The sequence below is a fragment of the Cydia amplana genome, chromosome 23 (assembly GCF_948474715.1).
Source record: "Cydia amplana chromosome 23, ilCydAmpl1.1, whole genome shotgun sequence".
Taxonomy (NCBI): Eukaryota; Metazoa; Arthropoda; class Insecta; order Lepidoptera; family Tortricidae; genus Cydia; species Cydia amplana.
The window spans coordinates 583,488-600,634 of record NC_086091.1 but is presented as its reverse complement, the minus strand read 5'-3'; the positions used below and the strand labels follow the sequence as shown (position 1 = coordinate 600,634).

The 17,147-nt window shown below is 35.9% G+C and overlaps 1 protein-coding gene across 1 annotated transcript in view; it reads left to right on the top strand.

The window, feature by feature from the left end:
• LOC134658789 (uncharacterized) overlaps positions 1-17,147 on the top strand; it is a 248,583-nt gene that overhangs the window by 46,935 nt on the left and 184,501 nt on the right. The window contains exons 2-7 of the mRNA XM_063514436.1: positions 7,597-7,690; positions 8,000-8,143; positions 8,485-8,564; positions 11,267-11,357; positions 12,358-12,473; positions 14,626-15,198. Coding sequence (XP_063370506.1) covers positions 7,600-7,690; positions 8,000-8,143; positions 8,485-8,564; positions 11,267-11,357; positions 12,358-12,473; positions 14,626-15,198 — 1,095 coding nt within the window. The 5' untranslated portion in view covers positions 7,597-7,599. The remainder of the gene's footprint in view (positions 1-7,596; positions 7,691-7,999; positions 8,144-8,484; positions 8,565-11,266; positions 11,358-12,357; positions 12,474-14,625; positions 15,199-17,147) is intronic.

Here is a 17,147-nt window from a genome sequence, read left to right as displayed (position 1 = left end):
AACCTAGTTATTTTAGTGTTTTACTATGGGGTCTTTTGCTATATATTTTAAAACCAGATCATTGTTTGGACTGACTGTTTGTCCGGCTGGACCGCTCACCCCTTGCGGTGTTAAATGTGAGCAGTCTAGGAGTCTTTTTGCTCCAAGATGAGGGTTATCTTGGCACCTTCTCTTTACCAACATAGAAGGTGAAAAACGTCTCCCTCCTTAGCTCTCCAATGTCCAGCTGTTAGATGAATAATGGGGATGTCACGTGCGCATCATCCGGAGTAATCTGGGCCCATTTGAAATCTACAGTATTTGGAGGCTTCGTATATTAAATATATTTATTTATACCACTTATATACATAATAGGGCCCTGTCTTACCCATGTTGCCACCCTGCCTTTGTGCAACCCGCCATGGGGGGAGACAAGTCCACGAGCTGTTAGGTTGCATTCTCGGAATCGCTCGCCGAACTCTTACAGCTTCTTAGTAGGGATACACTTGCGTATATTCCAAAGTACCAGGTCGATGGTAAGTACGAACTGTGCTTTGGTTATACTAGAGTAGGGACAAGGGTAGGTTTAGGGTAAATTCACACACTAATTATTCGGAATTTAGGGTTCGTTTTAGTCTTGGTCTGTAAAACTGATGTATTTTTCTTCTTAAGGGACTTCAACTACGGTCTCGCTATACTAAAATTGTGCGTAAATAGGTATAGGGTTTGAATTGCTTAGATCTTCCAATATTTAAATTATTTGGGGAAAATAACTAACGTAAAATCTTATCTCTATTTTTATTTATGAAGTTCTGGTTTTCTGGTGTAAAGACGAGGTACTGAGAATTACAATTATGTTTCTAAGGTATTTACACAATAAAATCATAAATATCAAGTTGGGATTAGGAACACAGTCTATTCGGAGATAGAAAATCGACGACTAGCTGTTTTAGGGAACCTTTGGCAGGCAAGAGTAATCCAAAGGATAATTTGAGTGAAATAATGCTCATCTTGATATTTCAGTCTCATAAAATTTAGTATATAGTTTAACAAATAAACTTAGTACTTCGTTCATACTTCTAAAAAACTAGAAATACAGTTTATATTTTAGTTCTGGGGAATGGAAATGGGATTCGCATCCCTAGCTTTTGAAATAAAAAAGAATAGTAATTTTGATGACTGATGGATACTTTGACACTTCTCTTCATAGTCATCTAGGCACGCATAGGTTCCGAAGTGTTGGTCATAGCCCGTCTGGCTAAAGAGGTAGGGTAGGAGTTCCAATTGACCTTGCTGATTGGACTAGGAGCCCCCAATCCTGCATCGAGCGTATGGGTAGCATATTTCGAATAGAAGCTGGTAGATAATAATATTAAATGCTAGGGTGTAAATGGGCTTACCCCAGGAGTGCTACTCATATGTTATCCCGGAGGCTTAATAGATTGTAGCAGGCTTTTACCAACCCCATTTTTAAACTCATTTTAACAAACATATTTCTTTTATATTCATATTATCATATATGCTGCATTTACCTAAATAATATCACTTCAAGTAAAATATAACTCCATTTACATTACAATAATAAATTCTGGTAACTTTTGGTACTATTTCTGTATTTTAATAAATTATTCTAGTAAGTTATTCGTTAACATCATAACAAAACGCGCTTTCAATATTGTAATATATTTTTCCTAAAGTCCAGGTAATTGTAAGTAAAATCAGAGTTCAAAATTTAGCTGATACTCATTAAAGAACCTAGGGTACCGCGGTTCACTTCGAGGGGTCCTAACGCTAGACTAGACGATCACGACTAAATCACATGGCCATGTTCTAGGGGTAAATCTAAAGAGGGTGTTTATATTATGGTTAGTTAAGTAAGTAAGTAAGATAGGTAGTGGGAGGTGACAATATTACGATTAAATAGGCTTTGAGTACCTAATATTTTATCATTAAATTAACAGGGTCTGACGAGAGGTTAAGGATGACTAACTGTTATCTGTCATAGAAAAGTAAGCACCGGATGCTCCGGCCCGGACACGGCCCGGTTACGTGAGCCATCCTTTAAGAGACTTCACAATGCACTTTTCGTAAAACGAAGTAGACATTTGAATGGACTATACCGGCTTCTATTTTGTTTATGTAGGCTTGGCGTTTTGTATCAACGATTGACAACTTGGCTAAGCCCCATTGTGTAGTAACGCCCAGCTCATTGCGTCAAAGTGTAAATGACGCATTAGTGTTACTAGTGTTTACTCGCAAAGTGTTAAGTCAAAGCTTATAATGGCGTAAGTGCCATATTTTATGAAACAACACAAATACCAGCATCAGAACGATCATCAGATTACCGAAATCACAGCGACATTACTCAACATTAAAAAAAAAAAAAAAAAAAAAACATTCATTCAATCATGCCTGCTACTGTTAATATTGTTACGCAAGTTGATAAATGATAACGATACGTGCCCGAGATGGGCACGATCTTTCTGTTATTATACAATAGTAATAACAATACACTGAAAGAAATAATTAACTGAACTAATTGAGTACTTTAAGAAATAGTTCAACTTAAGTTACAGCGAAACAAATTTTAGTTATATTTACAAAACTAATTTTGTGGTGTACACAATACTAGTCATGTTATTTTGTATTTGATGTGCAGTAATTTAATATTGGGCTGTTATTTACTTAATCAACTTAAACAAAATGGTAGGGCTGCGGCAACGAAACCGTTTTTTTAAATTAACTTAAATGTATCCTTATTTATTATCAGTATGTTGGACTATTTATTAACAAACTGTGTAATGTTGTTATAACTAAACTGTATATAATTACTAACTGTTAATGTGTTTAATTGATTTTAACCAAATCTAATCGCATACTTATAATTTTACCTAAATAACAATCAGGAAACAATATCATTCAGATATTTGACAAACAATTATGTTATCTTCAATTTACTACTTTATTTATTAACAAAAAATAGTTTTGTAACAATTAAGTGGCTTTTCAACTGTTTATGAGCTTAAGCAAATGTACGAAATTAACAAAACTATAGTTATAAAGTACGCAATGTTTAGTAAGATAGCTACCAAACTTTTGTTATCTGTAGCACGAGTGATTGTTTATAAATATGTGAAACGGAACGACGCGCACGTTATAAAATGGACCGAAGCAAACCTGTTTGTTCCTGTTTCCTCTGTCAGTTGTGAGTCCGGAACGTTAGTAAAGTTGTTCACTAAATTTTGTTTCTACAAAGATACTAAATATATTGATGGTTTTTGTTAAAAAACCTTTCAGGCAAGCCCTTGTTGTTAATATGGACGAATTTGTGGAGGCGGCGGCGGCGGAGTCCGCCGGAACTCCGCCTGAGCGTGATGCCTCATGTACAAGTTGTACTACTACGACCATGGAGGAGTATTTGAAATCATGGGGACTCCCTATGTATATTGATAAATTTAAAGGTAAGTAACAATATTATTTAATAACATTAATTAATTACATGATATTTGCGAGTTGTAGCGTTACTATTAGACATCTACCTAATGTGTTCAATGCCCAGAAGGGTTGAATGCGCAATTAGGTAGGTGAAAGGACTGGCTATATTGACATTCGTTGGAATTGTTGGAAAGTTCTATTGTACCTATCTCCTTTATCAGTGAACAATTGAACATAGGTATGCTGATATGTGCATGTTTTAATTTCAGAACACAGCATCGATTTCGATACTCTTGGCGGCCGTCTAAGCAGGTGCTGGAGGGATTCATTATCCATGTGAAAAGTGCGGCGCAAATAGAAGACACCATCGCACGCAGAGCGGAAAAACTTCGCGGAATGGACTTAACGTTGCAGCCGGCTATAGTAATTGTGGGACCTCGTATCAAAGAAATATCAGCCAGGTACATAATTGTAAATAATGTTCGTTACGAAGTAACGTCTATTGTAAATGCAGTTGATGCGTGTTTTAAAATGGCTACCAAAATTACCCCCGCCCCCTGTACCCGTCCTGTTGGGTAAATATCCAGCTGCTGCCCATATATTTTTTATATTAATGTTTGTAACGTCAGTGCGGCCAACTCCGTCATAGGGACTATTCCGTATACAAGCGTATATTTAATTTTTATCAACCATAGGAAAAAAGCCCCTCTACTTTTGATAGCTGAAACTAAAAGCAATCACTACTGCTTTATCAATGTAATTATTACCTAAATCTGTACTGGTGTGTAAAAACCCCTCCTGGGGGGGAATAGCCCCTATGACGGAATTGGCCACATTGACCTTATGTATTAGAATGTCTCTAGTGGCCACAAATGGGAATGATAATGATTACCTAGTTACCTTTAATACGTACTCTTGTGCACTCGAGCATTTTCCTTTAAGTAGCTGATAATGATAATATTTGTTGTATACAAATTTGTTACCACTAGTGACAGCTGAGATTTTTTTACCTGTTGCCACTGATAAGTACTTACTGGAAATATAAATTCTCAGCTTAGCAACTGGGAATTTGTATTCCCAGTACTTATTACTGGGAACAGTATTAGAAATATGTAGAACTATAATTATTTTTACTGAGGACGCTTGGGAAGAGATGGTACTTTTTGATTAGACCTAAATAAACTAAAAACGATTATATTGTAATATTGTTTAAGACTTCATAAATACAGTAATTATTAGAATAAACATATACTTATCATTTAAAGGAAGAGTTTTACTATGCTACCTATACCTACCTAAAAACCATACAATTCAAATATTCATATCAAGTTGCATTATGTTAATTTTCTGAAAACTTTCAAAACTGATTTGCTAAGGGACGGAGTTATGCGACTGTAGTTCCGTCCTGTAGCAATTCTGTTTAGGTGCTAAACAGAATTGCAATAAGACATCATGGTAAGGCTACTAAAAGGTATACTTACAATTCATTTTGATTATAAATTACTAAATCGGTCAAGCTACTTGTAGCTAAACAGTTTAGTTACTAGTTACCAGACTAAACAGTCTTATTTACAACTTAACCTACTGTAACACATCAGCAAAATAAATAAGTTACCAGTTGACGAACAATGTGGCTGCTAATAAACAAATCAATTCAGAAAATAATTCAACAGTTAAACTACTAAGTAAATGTGGGATTATTTAATTATGACAAAGTATTTTTGTGTTTGCAACCAACTAGAAGATATTAGATTCATGAACAATTTGGTTATTAAATAATTAAATTGTTTCCTCAATAGTAATAAAATGATGCTGGTACTTTTGTTGTAAATTACAAAATATTATAATTCTTTCTAGACTAATACTTTTGTTATAAGTAGAACATACAATTTAATATAGTAACATAAATAGTTAAGTTGTTCATATCTCAACACAAATAGCAAAACACGGTTTGGTAATGGATAACACCTAGTTCGCAAGTCCCAATTTTTTAGTAAGCTGTAATCAAATATTTGGTTACAGTTATGCAAATATTTCTTTCAGTGTATCATCTGTAATGTAACGTGTTTGTTTGTGGAAAGGTTGTAATATGTATTATCTAAGTTATCTATTATTATTGCAATAGGTTTTCAAGTAAACGACCAATCGCATTTTTGCTAGGCGTTTTCGTAATGTTTCGTAATGATTCTGACTGCCTACAGTAATTTAGACACCAACATCTTAGTACTAAACGTACTAAACGTACTAAGATGTTATACTTATAAACTTAAATAAACATAAAATATTTAATAGTTTTGTAGCAGCAAGTATCTTGTCATAATCAACAGCTTAGGCTTTAGGTATGTACCTAATAAGTAACAAGAAAACTACCGCATTGCAATCTGTGCTACAAAATCCGTCAGTACCTCTGTATCTGTCCACACTGATGATAATACATAACCCTTATCACCAAGAAATAAGGTCGATCATTAGTGAATTGTTGTTAGTATGCAAGCTGCGCCTTGCCTAATGAGCTGGGTTCGTGCCTCGTGCCCTATTTGCATAAGTTAGCCAAATCTGATAGCCGACCGGACCGAGCCTGGTTAGACGCTGGCAAATTGGTTTTTGCTTTTTTGAGCGCGGTACAGTCGGGATTCTAAATATGCATGCGAGATTATATATCAGACCAGAGTTATCGCATAATTAAAACCGGCCAAATGCGAGTCGGACTCGCGCACGGAGGGTTCCGCACCATCAACAAAAAATAGAGCAAAACAAGCAAAAAAAAAAAGCAAAAAAACGGTCACCCATCCAAATACTGACCACGCCCGACGTTGCTTAACTTCGGTCAAAAATCACGTTTGTTGTATGGGAGCCCCACTTAAATCTTTATTTTATTCTGTTTTTAGTATTTGGTGTTATAGCGGCAACAGAAATACATCATCTGTGAAAATTTCAACTGTCTAGCTATCACGGTTCGTGAGATACAGCCTGGTAACAGACGGACGGACGGACGGACAGCGAAGTCTTAGTAATAGGGTCCCGTTTTTACCCTTTGGGTACGGAACCCTAAAAATTGTGGTCGTATGTCGGGGTCGCATTTTTGTCGATATCGATGGCGAGTAATGTGGCATTACACATGCAATTAGTTCACGTGTCAAGGGACTGAAATGAGTAGAAAGTGTACCGTCATCAAATTAACATCACATGAACGCAGACTTGGACCAGACACGTCTCTTTCTTTGCATATGGGAAAGGCGTAAATGCATGTGCATGTATGCAAATAGCTAAGCAGTGTTGTTGACCAAATAAACATAATGTGAGCCCAAACCACAATGTATAACTAGACTAGATAGTCTATTAGATACCTAATAGTACTTACAAAATGCGTTGTCTAACAATCCCGAAGTTTGATGAGAAAATATCGCGTGTTGAAAACATTGACATAACTTAGCTTAACATTTTCTGTTCACAGTGCCTCATAAATAAGAGTATGGTTCGATTTATGAGACATACTACTTCTTATAAACTTTATGAATACATAGAAAATTGTAAATAGTTTGCTAAAGCGGATCTCGAGATCCTTGAGGAATTTCAGGATGCAACCGGGAATACTCTAAGATGGCGAGGAGTTAGAAAACAGTGTCAAAACTTTACGTGCCAATATTTTAAATATTTATATTTATTTGTTATCTTATTTATGACCCACTGCTGGGCAAAGGCTCTTATTCTTACACGAATCCCAATCTATGGCAATATTAGGTAAATATTTCCAAAAGACGTCAAAGCGTGCCGCTATCTCCTTCGAGGTCTGCCTGGTGATGGTAGTTTTTTGGTCCACAATTCGATTGGCGTAAAATAACCACTAATTCATTGATATCAAAGCCTTTGTTTTAAGGTTTTATCGTCAAGTAGTATGATACTATTAGAAGTATTAGAACAAATTAAATTATTTTCATGTTCTACCTTAGAGGTGGCCAGGGGGCGCCATAAGCCTTCAGTAAGAAGTGCATATACTTGGAAAAATTCGACCTATGCCGCTCTGGGCACAGGCACCTGCCGCGATAGCAGAGGACGATGGTTCAGTTCCAGCCTGGGCCACTGGAGGCCTTGGTCACTTTTTTCTTAGTATATGACATTTATTTCAGTTTATATAAGTAGTATGATAATAACCACTATTGACGTATCTGTTTTATTTTCCAGGTGATGCTGGGCGGGGCAGGGTCGCCGGGCGGCGATGAGCTGCTCACCGTCACCGTCGTGCGCGACGAGCACGGATACGGCATGAAAGTGTCCGGTAAGATACAAACATAGACTAAACTTGACCCCGCACTGGTCTTTGAGCGTCGGCGTCTAGTCAGTGCTATGGAAAATGGCGTCGCGTCGCTGCGCAGTTGCGCCAACGTTGCTTCGAGCAGTAGCCATAGAGTTGACTAGACACCGACGCTTGGGAGACACTAGTGTGTGGTGGCTCTTAACAAACGCATCCCTCGCTACGCATTTTCGTTAATTTCCGGTGGAAATGCAGCCTGAAGAAACAGTAGTATGTCGAGAAATGTATCCAAACTTGTTCCTTATTCTCACACGATGTTCGTTCACATTTCAGGCGACAACCCAGTATACGTGCAGTCAGTAAAAGAGCACGGGGCCGCATGGCGCGCCGGGCTGCGGGCGGGCGACCGCATCCTGCGGGTGGACGGCGTGCCTGTTCACCACCACACGCACCAGCAGGTCGTCATGATGATCCGAGGTAACTTATATATCAACATATGGCTATTTGACTAAATACATGATAATGTTATTGTTATCTAAACTGTATTGAATAGACTGAATAGTGCACATTTTTGGGCTAAGTAGTGAAATAATAGCTTGTTACCGAATATTCTAGAGATTCTGAAAATACCTGGTTTTTGTATTTTGCAATCCTATTTATTTGCTTGCCTCAAAATCCCTGAATATCATACTACTATACTTTCGATTCCAGTGTACAACTGCACAGACTCTATTTGATAATTATCTCAGATGTATTGCGGCCATAGAAAAAGTAACCATATACCTAGGTATTTTAATTTAGCCTTATTTACGTTTCAGCCAACCCAACTGCCGTCCTGACGGTGCATCAGAACACCTCGCGCCACAAAACGCCTATCACCGCGCCTCAGCCTGTAAATGTGAGTCATTATCATTATTTTCGTACTGATTATCACTGATAATGATAACGGAAACAGAGTTGTTCCTACCGATGTATAGATAGTGAGACACTGAGGGGAAATCCAAAACTGTAAAAGATACAGGGAAATCGTCTTAGAAAAACCTTTAAGTATTACCTATTTGTGACAACAATTTTAGAATAGACAAAATCATGGCCAAGTGCAAATTGATCCTGAAATTATAACCTGATTTTGATGTTATATACTAGTGACAAAAACTGATAAAAAGCGTAGGGCTTGCAAATATTCGAAACTTTCAGATATTCGAATATTCGACTTTTTCTGACGACGTATTCGAATATTCGAATAATTATTCGAATATTATAAAAAATAAGAAAAGGAACGAGAAATCGGTTTATTATCGTTTTATTCAAAAGCTTTTTTCACATATTGTTAAAACTAAGGATATTTGGCAGAAATCCACTTAATTGACTAGATTTTATCATCCTACTATTTATAAGATGCCCACATTTATAAAAACTAGTAAAACGCCAAAATTAGACGTATTTAATATTTCTAGATAAAACTTATTATAAATGCGTCGTTGCGTGAAATAATATAACTTTAACCATCCAAACACCTAGGTATGTAAGAATTTTTTTTAGTAGGTAATTATTTTCCGATTTAATCACTCAGAGGCCTGTAAAAAGGCCTTTAATTTCATTGTATTTTGAATCTTTATTGACTTTGTTTTGGCAAGTTATTATTCCTAATGGTCGGCTAATTATATAATATTGGAATATTTAAGGGAAAAAGTTAGTTGAGTACTGGGTGGATTATTCGTCAGCTAAAGGTGCATTGTTAGATTACCAAGTTGGGCAGGTTTGGTATGATTAAATTTGAGAATTGCGATAAGTGGCAAGGTTTAGACTTCAAAAATTCGCTTAACGCGCATAACGTACGCTTGTACTGAATAAACAGAATGACCCTTTAACTTAAAACTTACGCACCGTAAAAATAACATACTTTTTGATTTCGTTTTCATTTAAATTGAGTTAGGTTTCACTGTATTCACGAAGTCTATTGAGAGGAATACAGTAAAAATATTATTTCCTTCGTATTTGGGTACCTACCGTTCCTCATTCACTGTAAATACCCGTAAAACACACTGAAACTGTAACTACAGCGGATGACATAGATTTTTTATAGTAATAAAAAATATTCGAATATTCGAAACCTGAGCGGCCGAATATTCGATTATCAAAACAGGTCGAATATTCGACAAATTCGAATATTCGAATATTCGAATTGCAAGCCCTAAAAGCGACAAAGCCATCCATTGGATTTGAAGTTGAACCGGGTCAGCTGTCGCGGTTGACATGACAAAACAAAATGTTTAAATATTGAATGAACTTAATTTATTTTCTTTCAAAGATTTCATGGCATTGAAAAAAAAAACGCTGTAGATAAAGTTATTATATTACTCAATGTTTTATAATTTATGATTTCCAAAAAAGACTTACCTATTGTCATCCCTTCACAATTGTTATAACTTCACAGTTGCTATAAGTACATAATATAAAAGCGAACTAGATCAAACTAGTTACAAAGCAAGCGCATTTTACATAATATATTCATCGGTACATACATTGTCTGCCACATAACTTGAAAAAGCCTTCAGGTTCAAGGCAGTGTTTACACAGGTGATGAAATTTTAACACTTGCAAATGTTACAAGGGCGTACTAACTCTCTTAATTGACCATTTTTGGGCCTTATGTCTTTGGAATAAAGTTAACGAATTTTGAGTTCTCACCGTGGACGATGGTGCACTTAGCATCAAGAGTAGCGGATGAGACTACACGTGAAATAATCTAAATGATCTAAAGTTATGAAATACAACAGAGAAACGAGTGTTGGGTATAAGTTGTTTAGTAAGTTCGATCTATAAAATGAGGGCTAGGGATTCGCTTAGAGATAAGTTCAAGGAGATTAATATATTGACCGTATACTCCCAATACATTTATGAAAATATTGTATATGTCCATAAACATATAGATAACTTCAAAAGAAATTGTGATATACATAACATTAATACCAGAAACAAGGACAAACTAGCAGTGCCTGCAACACGTCTGCAAAAGATCAAAAACTCTTTTAAGGGTAACTGTGTGCGGTTCTACAATAAACTGCCAAGTAGTGTAACTGAACTTCCATTTAATAAATTCAAGAAACATATTAAGAGTAGATTAATTTGTAAAGCCTATTATAATATCAAGGATTATGTAAATGACAAAAATGCCTGGGACTGAGCTGACTTACGCACTTCTATTATTTATATTGTTTCTGTTGACTTTTATTCCTTTTTTGTGTTTGACATGGTCTTTTTATTTATTGTTAATTGTTACCAATTGTATTGTTATTTTAATATTATTATTTTCTGTTTTAATTAATCTTTGTAATATTTACGTATACTTTGTATGACTTGTCAAAAGTGCTTATTAATTCATTATTAAGCCTACTTGAATAAATTATTTTTGAATTGAATTGAATTGAATTGAATGAGTAAGGAAGACTCCCAACCAAAACCCACTAGCATCGGTTGTTAATACAAACCGTACTCTCAAAAGTATGTCGTCAGGTGACAACCAAAACTCACTAATTGCAACAATTTTTTATTTATTAAAAAGCATTTGAACTGACAAACATGTTTTATGTTCCACAGCCCGAAAAACAAAGGCAGTTAGAGGTGTCCAAAGTGCACACGATGAGGCTGATGCTGGAGCAAGAGCAGAAATACATCCGTGACCTACGCAGTGAGTATCCCAATATTTCCCTAACACTGACTTCACGATTATTACAAATACAAAAATACAAATACAAATACAAATGCATTTATTTCATTACTTTTTACATCAGTATTATTATTGACTTAAACGAAAGTGGACGACTGCTTTTCCATACAAAGCCTGTCTCTACATTCCTTTCTGGATATTGACATAAAGGACATTTCGAGGACGGTTTATACGTCGGGTCTGTAAATGCTAACCAAATCATACATTCCTAAAAATCTGTAAACCGAAAATAGATCAATATTCCCCCTTAATTAGGTACTAAATTACACATTAATATTTCAGGAACAGCACAACTTTTATATAACAGATGGCATGGCAAGTCTAATATAAGCGCTTGCTTATCAAGCCTTGTATATATGTATGTATAATGTGACGTCTACTGCTATGCTTAAATATGTATAATCAGCTCATTTCAGTCAAAAGATGGTCGTTGTAGTCATTACTATATCATTCTTCACACTGTCAAATTATATTTGTAAACCTTATTGCAACCACATAAGGTTTACAGATGCACAGCTAAGAGGGTTGTTTAGTTTTTGTTTTCAAGCTGAGCCAGTCAGTCATTAGTAAACTTATGCAAAGGCTTTTTAGTTATTGTGGAAAAATGTCATCTGCTAGTATCCATTTGATATTGTTTGTTGTTTGTCACTGATGTCTATATGAGAAATATAAAATCATGTATGTTTGTAGCACTTGTTATTGTTAGAAAAAGAAAGTATTGCTCAGCCATTTCACATGCAGTTGTTTCTATCTTCTAGACTTTGCGTCTGCTACGCACTAACAAGCGTGATAAAGAAGTCAGAATATATGGCAAACCTATTGTCGTCTGTGGAAAAAGACGACCGATTTGAAAATTTATGCGCTAAGGGTGTATCTCCCGTACAAAATTAGAATATTCGTTTTCTGATTAAAAATATACTTTTGTTAAAAACTATAATAATAAAGCATTTTTCCTCTTCAGACGAACTCTCCAAAGTGCCTGACGTGAGAAAGCAGGCGCAACTGGAGTCCTCCGAGCAACGTTGCGCCACTCTACAGCACGAGATAGACTCCATCACCGCCGGACATCCCCCACAGGTACTAAGAACACTTAAATGACCATCGGTAGACCTTACGTCTTTGGTTGGAATAAGGTTTACGAATTGTCAGTTAACCGTGTCGACGATTTTAGATACCAAACGAAACTCGCATCAAATACTACTCGTATTTATGTAGCTTACTATTTGGATACAAGTGGTGGTGATGAGTTAAGTAGGTAAAGTAGGTTTTGGGACAAGACGGCTAATAAACAAAACTCAATGGCATCGGTTGTTAATATAAAATAAACGTCTTACTTACGAAATTTAATTTTGAGGGTTTCTCAGTGATTTTAGGTGGTCAATTGATGCCCACGATAGCGGAGTTCTCGTAATCTTACTTTTTTACGCATTATTTTTAAAGTACCATAGATAAATAAATAAATTACTACTAGTGTCATCTATGTTCAGAAGAAGTTTGGTTCAAGCTGAAGAGTTCTTAAATCTTTCTCCTGTGCATCGTTTTGCTTCAACTTCTTTTACTTTTTCCAAATATTTTCTGACAGGTCTTATTTCCTATGCCATACGGTTGAAATTCACTCCAAAATCTACATGAATACATCTGCGTGAGCTGTTTTCTTGTTTTCAAACAAACATTGTGTTAATTTTCATTCAATGTTTGCTTGTTGTACATTTTAATTTACGAAGCACAAAGTATGGATTCATTAATTAATAGTGCAAAATCACGTGTAAAAATAGTCACAGTAAATTTGTTATTAGTAGACCATTTTTGCTCACGTATTTCGATGGTTTATCACTATGTTGCAGCCATTTATTTTGATTTCAGTATCACATTATGTTTTTATTTTGGGCTTACAAAATTGCAAATTTCCACCTATGTATCGTAGTTAAATGTCGCGTGTGTCTCCTACTGAATTAAAGTGTGGTCACCGAAGCACGAAAGGTCAATGCATCAAGTTACTCATGCTAGTTGGCCGTACTTTATTTTTTTAAGTTTATTCTGGAAAACAATAGTACATGAGTGAAATAATAAGCATTTTTTTGGGCTCAAACGAGGCGAAAGTGTATTTGTCAATGTAACACGGTACATCTAACTCCTAACCGGGTCGACCATCGGTAAATAACTCCATGTGGTTTAATGTGTTCTTTGAGAAAAGGGTCCCAAGGTCCTTTTTCTAAACGACACAGTCCGATTCCATGTTATCATGTCCGCTTCTGTGCATGTTTGTTCGTGACGTCCGGGTGATCTTATTTCTATTGTGCTAAGGGTTGTTTTTGAGTGATTTTTCTTTTTAAATGCTTTTGTATGAGAGAGGCAATAGAAACATTTCAATAAGCATTAATTGCTCTTACAAAAAAAAATTGTATATCTTGAAGTTAATAACGAAAATGAATGTTTCAATAAAGGCAGACATTCGTGTTTTTTAGTTAAAATAATAATGTTCGAATTAGCATTCATATCTATAGCAAATATTGATGTGATGATGTATTAAATCTTTGACATTTTCATGCGTAGAATTTGTTATTATTATATAATAATTATGATTCGAGTAAAGTTTTAATTTGTAATAAGACGCAAACTTGCATAGAAACAGACAACAAATTAATACGAATAAGCTTTCGCCTCACGTTGTGGGGGTGGTCTCTGTAACTTTGTACAAACATTGCAGTATTTTATAGAAACACTCTTTTACCGTGTGGAGATACCGAAAACTAGTTCTTATAAACAAATAAATTTGGTGTACCTACATTTTATTATTTTATTGATTTATATAACATCAATTGGAGTTTATTAAAAAAAAATCTCATTACTATTATTTATTTATAAACGAAGTTGTTGACTTTGCTGAACATTTATAGCAAATACTTTGATTGACTGGCCTAAATAAATACTTGTAAAGATGTACCTATGTAAAATATTTTTAAACCGTGTCCCTAAGTAAGTACGGTCATAAGTTTTAAACGCTATACAAAAAGTCTACTAGTCTGATAATACTGTTTAATTTAGCCTAAATTATTAATAATGTCTTAAAGCCACGAAAAGTTCCGATCGTCATGTCGATTTGTAATTTTGTCAATTGAGATAAGACCTAATTACGCCCGGATTTTAGTCTTCAACTACACCAAGACATTCGGTATCTCAGCACAAATATTGCAATGTCCACGCTTCGTAATTAACACAATTTCTATAGCTCGAACCGTCGCCGGCCACTCCACGACTCTCCAGAACCAAGACCAACCTGGACAAGCCCGCTGGCTCACCACCACCAACCAGCTTCCTTAGCGGCCTACCGAGATCTTTAAGCAACTTAACCGGACAAAGCTTAAGGAATCTGAGGACTAGACAAAACAATAAACAAGAGAATACACCACCTTTAGTCAGACAAAACTCCGACGAAACAAACAAAAGACGACACGTACATAACAACACAGTTCCAATGGTCCCGACGACATGTCTGGATAATACACCCCCACCGTTACCTCCCAGGTCTATAGAGCGTCCGAAGCGAAGTCCGTTATCGCCGAACATGGCTCCGATGAATCCTTTAGCGAAGCCGAAACCGAGCTCTTCCGTCTCGCCTGCTCACAAGTATTATAAAAGGGATAGAGGATCGCCGATGCATCAGTCGATGCCGTCATACGAGAGTCAGAAGTTAAGGATGTCGTCTCATTCGCTGGATGGGGAGTTGGATGGTCCGCAGCCTAACTCTATAGCTCTTCAGATGAGCTATCCGCTGGTGAACGTCCCGCCTCCGCCCTTGCAGGTATAGTTTTGTTACGAGGTAGCGAGGTTATTTTATATGGAGACTCAGTGGTAGTGAGGGATTCTACAGTAGAATTTTTTGGTTTAATCTTGGGGTTCGGATGCAGAATTCTCTGTGGTATTCTTAATTAGAATTCTGAACAAAGTCTAAGTTTAAAATGAGATTAAATAATTTCGCTACTGAGTAACGGGTAAACTTTTTACTTCACTTATGGGTGGGTTTGTTCTTTTAATAGGTGGAGTGAAAAGTATGTTGAAAAATCGGTTTCACATAGATTAAGCTGTATAATTTGGGCATATTATACTTGAAATTTACTTTTTCAAGAAGATCTAATTTTTCATAAATATTGTTTTAGTCAAGTTCTATTGTTTAGTTAAGTATCTTTGTATGAAGATGGATGGATTTTTTGGCTACCTATGTGAAATTCGATTTTTAAAGTTGATAATTAATTAGGCTTTCTTATTTCGACCACGGGAAGAGATAAGGGACAAAAAAATAATTCTTTAACTTATGTACAGTCGCCATCAAATGTATTGGAGCGGCAAAGGTGCTCAAAAATATATGAACAAGCACTCTAGCACCTTGACAATAGAGGCGTGTACAGATATTTATGAGCGCCTTGGTCGCTCTGACATATTTGAAGGCGAGTGTACATTACGGTAAATATTGTCGTTATTTTATGGTGTCTACTGTCTCCCGAATGCTTATGTCTGTGGTTTAATAAGGAGGTCAAATTCTTGGTTGTTTACGTTTAATGGTGAAGGGTTTAAAGTAATTGCATTAACTTATAATTGCAAAGCTTTTTACACTGTAAGTATTTATTTATTTCATTATAATCTTACGATCTGGCACTTTCAATATGTTGCGACCCGTTTTTTCCCAAATTATATTTGTGTGTGCTTTGAGATATCTAACAATTTGTATCGACTTGTGACTAACAACGCATATATCGGATTATAATTTTTTAGGTACTTTTAGGTGTCTAGGTTATATTAATAACTCAAATATTTCTATTGGTTTAAGTTTATAGTCTGAGATGTCAATACGCCTTGAAAATATGTCAATTTCAATCAACTACCCAACTTAAAAACAATAGTTTATTAAAACTGCTAGCAAACACTTAATGATAATGAACAAGACAATTATAAATCATAAGATACATATTCCCACGTAATGGTACTAATGGCCAAAGAAATATTTCTCATATTGCCACAATGATGACAATATGAGATTCTAAGTTTCTATCATAGATATTGATTGTCACTGCGTATAGTGGCACAGTCATCATAAGACCCCTAGACCGTTCTTGTATACTGGACTACTGGGGCCCGTTTCTCAAAAGCTTGTAACTTGTAATACAAGTGGAAGTCCCTTTCTAACAACAGCTGTCAAAAAGTGACATCCGCTTGTATTACAAGTTACAAGCTTTTGAGAACCGGGCCCCATTGCCCTGTTTCTCAAAAGCTTGTAACTTGTAATACAAGTGGAAGTCCCTTTCTAACAACAGCTGTCAAAAAGTGACATCCGCTTGTATTACAAGTTACAAGCTTTTGAGAACCGGGCCCCATTGCCCTGTTTCTCAAAAGCTTGTAACTTGTAATACAAGTGGAAGTCCCTTTCTAACAAAAGCTGTCAAAAAGTGACATCCACTTGTATTACAAGTTACAAGCTTTTGAGAACCGGGCCCCAGTGCCCTGTTTCTCAAAAGCATGTAACTTGTAATACAAGTGGAAGTCCCTTTCTAACAACAGCTGTCAAAAAGTGACATCCGCTTGTATTACAAGTTACAAGCTTTTGAGAAACGGGCCCCTGGTCTTAAACAGTGAAATTAAATGCACCAAGGTACTTTTCTGATTTTGTTGGCCCATATCTTTGTATTATCGGTTTTTTAAGAGCCCATCAACGTGCACACTAGCGCCACTGCTCAATAAACGTGATTATTTAAATTT